At 45.4% G+C, this 9,309-nt stretch overlaps 1 protein-coding gene across 1 annotated transcript in view; it reads right to left on the bottom strand.

The window, feature by feature from the left end:
- Positions 1–729: 729 nt before the first annotated feature.
- Positions 730–9,309, bottom strand: part of rps6ka4 (ribosomal protein S6 kinase, polypeptide 4) — a 25,248-nt gene continuing 16,668 nt past the window's right edge. Inside the window, exons 14-18 of the mRNA XM_048230414.1 lie at positions 9,287–9,309; positions 6,110–6,301; positions 5,028–5,187; positions 4,057–4,220; positions 730–3,645 (exon numbers count right to left, since the gene is read on the bottom strand). The exon at positions 9,287–9,309 is cut by the window's right edge and continues 148 nt beyond it. Of these exons, the coding sequence (XP_048086371.1) occupies positions 3,409–3,645; positions 4,057–4,220; positions 5,028–5,187; positions 6,110–6,301; positions 9,287–9,309 (776 nt within the window). The 3' untranslated portion in view covers positions 730–3,408. The remainder of the gene's footprint in view (positions 3,646–4,056; positions 4,221–5,027; positions 5,188–6,109; positions 6,302–9,286) is intronic.

Below are 9,309 nucleotides of genomic sequence, written 5' to 3'. Positions count from 1 at the left end.
GAGCAACAGCCAAAGAGACGGTTTCACTGTCCGTAGCCCCGGCTGGTTAGGGACAATATTCCCGAAAGTCCATTTCCAACAAATTACACATTGGCTGTCTGTACGGCGAGCATATATGAAGACAAACCTTGGGTCACGACCAAGAGTGGGGATTGTAATTGATGGAATCGTTTTGATTTAGCTTTCGATCCATATCCATCTGTGTCATGCTCAATATATCACAATTTCCTATGCAAATGATTCCACTCAGAGCTCATTTTGATTAATGGCATGATGGCAGTCACATCATGGCCAAGTAATCCAATGGCTTCCTCCTGCCTTCATTGTGCCAGACAAATCAAAACAGCTAAGCGCCACACTGACCCCTGGTGCCAATCAAGCTGAACTGCATGACTGTCGATATGAAGGAACCAAGGCAAGGCATTATACCAGCCAAGCTACAGCTATGATTCAAATGGCTGTACTACTGTAATAAAATGTTGAAGGCTAAAATACAGTATGACAAATTAATCGTGCATTCAAGATAAACCTAATTTTCTCACAATAAGAAAACAAATTGGGTAGTACATCGCCATATAATGTGACATTTTATAAGGCTCTCGCACATTGAATGGAATAATACACCTAAAAAAAAAAGATACATTTCCGTATGTGCATTGCAATTTGACACTCGATTTCAACTGTGTCCATGATGCAACACAAACCACCTGCCATTATTTGAATACAGAGCACTTTGAAAATTATGATTTTAATTTAAATTTTTGTTTTTACAAAATGTTTTTGGCAAAATGAGAGAGCAGAATAACTTATTAAAGAGGTTATTTAAATGAAAAAAGTACATGCATGACAGAACAATAACACAAAACAGTTACTAATAGTCAAAAAAGTAGCGTTCTCATATTTTAAACTGTAGACATAAAATCATTGACAATTATATGTGTGAAAAAATATCTAAAATCAGAAATGCACAGTTCCATAATTTCACAATAGATGTCTTTTTTACTGATGCAGCACAAGGCAGCAAGACATACCATAGAATTACATAATTACTCAACATGAATGAGCACGAGGCGCCGGACAGAGAACCATTACCGAAACATCAACAGAACACGGAGGCAGAACAGAGGCAATAAATACTAAAGGTTAAGCAAGTTAAAGCTGATAAAAAAATGAAAACATATTTTCAAAGATTAAAATTGTGCGACTTGAAGATTGACCAATAAAAAAAAGAGTAACTACAAATGACTGTCTTTTAAATGACCAGTGTCATTTAACCATCTTGCTCGAGAATCCCATTTCCGATAATACTAAAAACAATTCATTTGGTGTCTGATACAAATGGTGAGACCACAGTCGAGAGAGCATGATTGACATGTGTAAGACCAGGATGTCAGGCCACAACCCGACTCTGATGCACTCTCTGATAAAGATGGCCCTCTTGACCACATGCTGTCTCATGATTTTTATACAGGCATCTCAACCAGTGCCGAAGCTTAAAAAAAAAAAAAAAAAAATTACACACACCGCCCTTGCAAATGTGATCATAACTCTATAAATATGCATGCAATCATCTCATAAACCAGGTACTACATTAAAATTTCCAAAGAGACATTCAAGAAAATGTTGATCACACACAACAATATCCTTGTCCTTGGCAAAAGTGTTCCTTTGTAATGAAAAACTCCAGTAGGTATCCTATCAGTGTATGGAGAAAGACATCCATATGAAGAGACCCCTGGATCTGCTCCCCTCAGCACTCACACAGATTCAGTGTTGTGTTTTTTTAATGCAAGTATTAAATTGAGGAGGAACAGGGTTGCAAGACATTCAACACAGTGGGTGGGTGGCTGGTGGCATATGGTCACCTGCAGGCAGACAAGTGGAGTCTCTTTCTCTTTCTCTCTTGCTCTCCCTCTGTCAGTCTCTCTCTCCCGCCTCTCTCTCTCTCTCTGTCAGTCTCTCTCTCGTTCAGTCTCTCTCTCCCTCTGTCAGCCCCTCTCCCTCTGTTATTCTCTCTCCCCTTCTCTTGCTCTCTCTCCTTCTTTCCATCCCTCTCCCTCAGACCATCATCTCTCCAGCTGGGGGTCAAAAGGACTGGGAGTGTGTTAGTGTGTGTGTGGAGTCACTGTCTGTACCCAGCCTGGGATGCATGATGGAGCCCTTTGTTTTGTTATTTTTTAAAAACACGTGCAGAGTCCAGTCTACTCGTGGCCTGGACTCTGGTGACCAGCACTGCATCACCCCGCCTGCAGCAGCAGAAGTCCGGCAGCGCCTCACGCTCCCATGGCGAGGGGGAGGGGTGGCAGGGCGCCTGTAAAGGGGTGCATACAAGCGAGCGAACACACACACACACACACACACACTTCGAAGGACTCTGGAGGTATACAGAGGGCTCGTGGTATCACAGACTGATCCGATAGCACCATGAAAGCACAGCAGGGAGTTGTTAGCAAAGGGTTCAGTCATAGGAACACTGAATATTAACAATTGCTGTTAAGAGTATTCACCACATTATACTGAGAGGCATGCACTTAGTAAGCTCACAATGGCACATGGAGAAAGATTGTAAGCCTGACCCAGACAATCAGACCTAGTCGTTATTTGCTGTTGTCGATGGAACAAGTAAAAAAAACAATCTGTCATCAAGCCTCTGTCTGAAAGCCACCCTTGATGTAAAATGCTGCTTATGTGCCATAGCTACTCTTACCCTGCCCCCTATTAGATGGTCTATAGTCTGGGGTCCACACAAAGGTCCTCTCCTCTCAGTACCTATGGCTTCAACTCTCCCATGGCTTCTTTTCCCATCCATCTTCAAAGTGTCCCTTTTTAATATTTTTTAAAAAGCACCGCGGTGCCATAGAAAAACTCCACTCTTTTAAAGGTACATTCAATCGTAAGGGCAAACGATACAAAACAAACTAAAAGAAAAATAAACGAGACTAAAGGGTTCGGCAGTTCAACACTGGTAACATGCAGACGACACAATCAGCGCAGGAACGATTTTCGACCAGCGGGTTTAAAGAAGCGCCAACGTCAACAACAGCGAATAACAATTCGACACCAAGTTTTGAACAATTAAAATTTTTTGCTTAAAATATACAACAGTTGTCTCCACTCTCTTGCTAACCCCAAGGTTGGCCTTAAAAGAAACAGACTTCACATATCCATTCAGAATGAGTGCATACTTTAAGCCCTTTGCGGTCAGACCATGTAACTGCCCAAACGGCATATTACGCCACAATTACATGTCTGTAATTTGGATATGGGTGTGATTTAAAAAGAGTTTTGACTCCTTCGGTGATTCAGTCACACTGGAGCCCTGTAGGGTTCTTCAGCTTGGGTGATGGTGGTAGTAGTAGTGGGAGGGAGGGAGGGGGCACGCTCAGAGGCCTCTAGCCATAGGCCGACTCAGGGGTCAGAGTTCGGGGGGACAGTCTGCCGCAGCGGGGCCTTGGCCAGCGTGGCTGCTGCCGCCGCCGCCGCTGCTGCTGCTGTGGAGGACGAGGAGGAGGAAGAGGATGAGGAAGAGGAGCTACGCCGGGTCTCAACCCCAGTGCTGGTCATCTTCAGCTTGCGGCGCTTGGCCAGAGGGGCGTTGTCCACACTCTTCAGGAAGAAGCCCTCTCGCTTCCCCCGGTTGAATGCCTGTGTGAGACAGAAGGAAAGAAGGTTGTGGGGAATGGGAGAGACAGACAAACAGTGCTCACTGTGAGTGGTTATTTCAATACACATATCTGTGCCTGAAGTTACCAGACATTTATGGACGCCATATATACTGTAGTCTCATTGCCTATTTTCAAATCTTACACATACCAGCTCACGCCTGAACACTTTAAGCCCTGCAATACAACTATATCAGCTGTCCAACTAGGCCCATGAGGGATATGGAGGGACCTTCCAACTGACTGCTATTAGTTCCCAAGTCATCTTTTTCAAAACAGGCCCACTGCATTCACAACATCTAAAGCAAAACCCAGGCAGCAGCAACAACACCCAACTTCTGAAAATGATGAACTTTGTAGAACTATGGTGTGGGGGCGGTGGGGTGATCTGTACCTTGTATGTAGCGTTGACGTAAGTGCGCACGGTGGGGCCACTGGACTCAAGCACATCGGGCGTGCACAGTGGGGTGGACGACATGTTGGCCCCGCCCTGGAGCCAGCCGTTCTCCTTCAGATCGCTCAGCTTCAGACGACGTTCGGGATCCACCGTTAATAAGCCTACAGTGCCCAACATGCAAGACAGCGAAAAACACATCAGACCAGAAGTAGGAAGATGGGCAGAACAGGAGGAATAAGATATGAGAGAAAGGAAGAGTGGAAGAGAGGGACAGAGAGAAAAAGAAAGACAGAAAGATATGGGTGTTCGGAAAGACTGCCACGTGAAAAAGGGCTTTTTGCTGTTTAATAGAACAATGACAGTTCTAACCTGAGGTAATGTTAGGACAACTGCAATGACACATCTCAGCCTCCCAACTCAAAGTGAAAAAGTTCTAAGTGAAAACCTGTGTACGATCAGGTTGCCCATGCCAGCAGTGAGAAACTGTCAGACTCACTAACTTCAAGGCGCAAGCAAGCGCTACTCACAACGAGTTTGTGTGCGAAGTGGTGAAGGGAGCTGACAGTGTGTCTGAGGAAGTGTGTGATTTGAGGAAATGAGTTACAAAGGGGCTGGGAGACATTGCACAACTTACTAGTGTGTGTGTGTGTGTGTGTGTGTGTGTGTGCCAATAACTCCAAGCTAGTTATGCATTCATTTATCAGGAGGAAATGACAAACTGGGTCAAGCACCACCCTACAAATCGAGGAAATGTGGACTCCTCTGTAGCCTCCATGCCAAAAGCCTGGCAGACTGGCCAGCAGGGCCGAGGTGGAAGCCGTACAATCACGTGGTCAACCGCAGAGAATAAACAAGTCTGAACAATCACACAAGTCATGGGAAAAGTGTGCCTTTGTCTTTCGCATGGGCAAAGTGCTTAATCATCAGTGTCTTGTTGGGTTGATTTGAGTCATGTGATATCCTCTCACCTCTCACAAGCTCTTTGGCCTCTTCTGACACGCCTCTCCACGCCTCTCCATCCAATGAGAAGTCTCCCTCTTTGATCTTCTTCATGATGTCAGCGGCGTGTGACGAGGTCATGCCCTTCTTTTCGGTCTGGAAGGGAACCTGTCCCGACAGCATGGTATACTGAGAGACACACACACAGAGTGAGTGAGAGAGAGAGAAAGAGAGAGAGAGAGAGAGGTATGGAGAGACATGGTAGATGAGCATGATAATGATTTCTTTTAATGGCTTAAGCTAAATCTCACACAAAAGTATTCCAGATGAATCCAGTAATTATTGAACATCTTTATAATTAGAGAGTAATGCCTCTTCTTGCCCTCACTCTCCTTTCCTTGCTCCTCCTCTTCCCTCTTGCCCTCACTCTCCTTTCCTTGCTCCTCCTCTTCCCTCTTGCCCTCACTCTCCTTTCCTTGCTCCTCCTCTTCCCTCTTGCCCTCCAGCAGAACTAGAGTAAAGTCAACTAGAGTTTAGAGTAATCACCCACTATGTGGATACTGTTTTTAAACTTGATTTAGATTTTGTGTTATTTAGTATAATTTGTATTTTAGTATATTCTTTATCTTCTACCGTCTTTATTGCTTAGCTGTGTTTTTTATATTATATACTTTTAATTACTTTTTTCTGCTGTTAGTGAATGTGTGTGTGATGTCTGTATGCTACTGAGACCTTGAAGTCTAAAGTTTAGAGTCTAGAGCAGGGGTGGGCAAACTTTTTGGCTCAAGGGCCACATTGGGTTTTGAAAATTGGCAGGCGGGCCGCACAACAGCCCACCACCCCCCCACTACACACACATAAAAGGAAAAAAATAGCGAGCAGCCTGATAACCAAATGAAATGCTGTGGGCGGATAGAAGTGCTTGGCGGGCGGATCCGGCCAGGCCCGGTTGCCCACCCCTGGTCTAGAGTTTTGAGTTTGTTTGGCAGCAGTCTGGAGGTCTATAAAAATAGTTAAGTTGAAGAGAGTTCATTCTCAGCAGTGTGGAGGTCTATAGTGAAATACAACTGAGAGCTGGTTCTCAGCGGTCGGTCTGGAAGGAGGTACGTACCAGGATGACGCCGAGGCTCCAGAGGTCGCAGGCCTGGTCGTAGCCGGTGGAGTGGAAGAGCTCCGGGGCGGCGTACTGCAGAGTGAAGCATGGCGTCTGCAGGGGAGCGCTGCCCGCCGGGAACAGCCGGGCGAAGCCAAAGTCGATCACCTTCAGCACCGCGTCCTCGCCCTCATCCGCAAACAGCACGTTCTGCGTGCAACAGAGGGACAGCAGTGAGACAGTGGATTACCAGTCTCCCTTCGTATTCACGCTCACCTAAATACTGTATGACAAACGTGCTGTTTGTTCACTGTATGTGAAATCTGAAGGTTCAATAAGAGTGAAACTAGCAAAATAGCTACAGTGTTTGGTCACAGGTTACACATTGGGCCAGTCTTCATGAATTCAACCGTTACACTGTTCTGTTTTCTACACTCACTGGCTGTGGTCTCACCAGCGCACAGCGGATGCCCAGGAAAGCCGCCCTGCCGTCGAATCGCCTCTTATCTCCAGTTCTGCGTTCATGTCAGCGCGACCGCACTACCATCAGCTCACTGCTCCCCGACTAACAGCACATCTGAACACGGAGAGCCCGAGCAACAAACGCACCGACGCCGAGGCGTGCGCCGCGCGACAAGCGACCTAAATTAATAATTGAGCGCGGCAGCCTGGGAGGCACTGGGGAGCAAACATGACAAACATGCCAGGGGCACGGTGGGCCCGCTTACAAGCACATTACAGACAGGACAGCCGTGAGACGAGAGTGGGCAGGAGAGACGGTGTGTGTGTGTGCAACCGAATGGAAGGACAGCAAAACGTTTTTACAGTCTGAATGAATGCATTATTTGCAGGCACAAAGGAAGCGTGTGGCATCTGCATACACACTTTCGGTAGCTGTTAATCAGTCTGATTGAAGAGGTAATTCATACCAGTCATTTCCTGTGAAACACACATATTTTTATTTTTCTTACTCAATTGCAACCCCCCCCTGGTGGCTTGAAGTTGGAAGTAGCCGAACAAAAGCATGGCAAGCGGAGGACTGAGCCAGATCGACGACTAGAACGTTCTCATTACAATCACACAGAGCTGTCTCGCACCAGCTGCCCGCCTCGGAGACTGCCGACTCGCCGCCTCCCCGTTCCACGACTGCCAGACAGCCGCTCTCTATTTTCGACCACCGCACACAATGCATGCGTCAACCTGCCACGGTGAAAGCACAAACATTTCTGACGCCCACCCCACTTCTTGATTCAAATGTCTTTCTGTCAGGCGAGAGTGTGTTTGTGTGTGTGTGTGTGTGTGTGTGTGTGTGTTTGTGTTTGTGTGTATGTGAGAGAGAGAGTGTGAGTGAGAATGAAAGAGAGATTCCACCCCCCACCACACAGTGCCTGTCTTAGGTGGAGATGAAACTCACCGGCAGTACAATTTCTGTTCTGTTTTCTTTAGGGTTTGACACAGAAATGGGTGACACTGCTAGAATTATGCAAGAGACCAGGGAATGGAGCGGATTGGACGCAAATTTGGAACAACACTGAATCAATGTCAGTTTTGTGTTTCCTAGTAACATTTCAGACTCTCACCAATCAATTCTGCTAGCAGAGACACAAGAAATGAATCAACACTTAGCCATCAGAACATCTAAGTAAGCCGACAGATCTCAGGGCTTAAAATTCATTTTTCAAAATGGAGGGGAATTCCCCCTTAGGTTATTCATGTAGGGGGATTTACACAATTTAGGGGAGGGGGTCGATTCTGATACCAAGTCAAAATTGCGATTTCAATGCCGATACTTTTAAAAAAGTGATTTTGGGGCCCCCCACCACCCTGACGTCATCAGTAATATATACTGTAGTGAGATCATTCACAACAGTGGACATCCTAGATTCTGCTTGACTCTCTCCACACACACAAACACACACTGAAAATTATAGCTTATGTGATATGTTTCTATCATATATTTTATAAGTATATAAGTATAAGTATATATACTTTTTTGATCCCGTGAGGGAAATTTGGTCTCTGCATTTAACCCAATCGGTGAATTAGTGAAACACACTCCAGCACACAGTGAACACAGTGAGGTGAAGCACACACTAATCCCGCCAGTGAGCTGCCTGCTTCAACGGCGGGCGGGGGAGCAGTGAGGGGTTAGGTGCCTTGCTCAAAGAGCACTTCAGCCCTTGCCCACTGGTGGGGCTCGAACCGGCAACCCTCCGGTTACAAGTCCAGAGTGCTAACCAGTGGGCCACGGCTGCTTTTGAATTCATATAGAGTGTATTTATTTAATAATGCATTTTTTAAAGTATAGCATTTTACTAGTAATTACTAGTAGCTAAACATATTTAGTAATTTGAATGCCTCATATTGACGTTTAACCTATAACACTTAGGCATATCTTTAATGTGGTGTGTAGGTCCAATTGAGTGCACATTGGTGATGAGTAGGTGTAATTGAGTGCCTGTCACTTTAAGAAAATCATCATTGAGAGTAATTCTATAGAGTAATTAGCCCCCTTCAACCTGACGGTTTTAGGCTATAGTTAAGCTAGTGAATAAAAGTTGTGCATAGTGCAGTATGTGTATGCAAATCATTATGTTTTCTATGTCATTAGATACAATAAATGTTCAAAAACTAACATGTCGAAGACAATCTTTCTGGGATCAAGTGTTGACGTGACCTGAGCTAGCAGGATAGTTACCAAGGAGCTCTTTCCAGATGTAAAAGTTTGCCATGGTAGCGTAGCCTATTTGCGTAAGCGCAAAGTGGTTCTCTCTCTCTCTCTCTCTCCGTGTGTGTGTGTGTCTGCATGAGGCCATGTTCAATTCAACTCGGTAGTTAATCAGTCCGGTCAATAGCACCGCATTCACGCCACTTAATGATTAGGCTATATTAACGTCATCAGACAGGCTGTAAAAGTGTATGCGGGAATTTCTCGCATTATGATGGCTAGAGTTGCAGGACTTGAACAAATTATGCGCAATACCCGCAATCCCGCAGTGAAATTTAAGCCCTGGATCTTTTCCTGAATGTTGCATTCTTCTTCACCTGAGCTGGTGTATTACTTCCTTTTTTCACAATTAAATATTGTGAACATAATTCAAGTATGAACCGTACAATACAAACACCACACTGTGGTGTAAAGGGATGGTAGCTCCCTGTGTGCTGGCTGGCTGCCTGAGTGGCACCCCCACCCACCTCTGGCTTGAGGTCCCTGTGCA

This window comes from Alosa alosa, chromosome 2 (assembly GCF_017589495.1).
Source record: "Alosa alosa isolate M-15738 ecotype Scorff River chromosome 2, AALO_Geno_1.1, whole genome shotgun sequence".
NCBI lineage: Eukaryota > Metazoa > Chordata > Actinopteri > Clupeiformes > Clupeidae > Alosa > Alosa alosa.
Note: the sequence above shows the minus strand (reverse complement) of the source record. Positions and strands in the feature narration are given on the sequence as shown.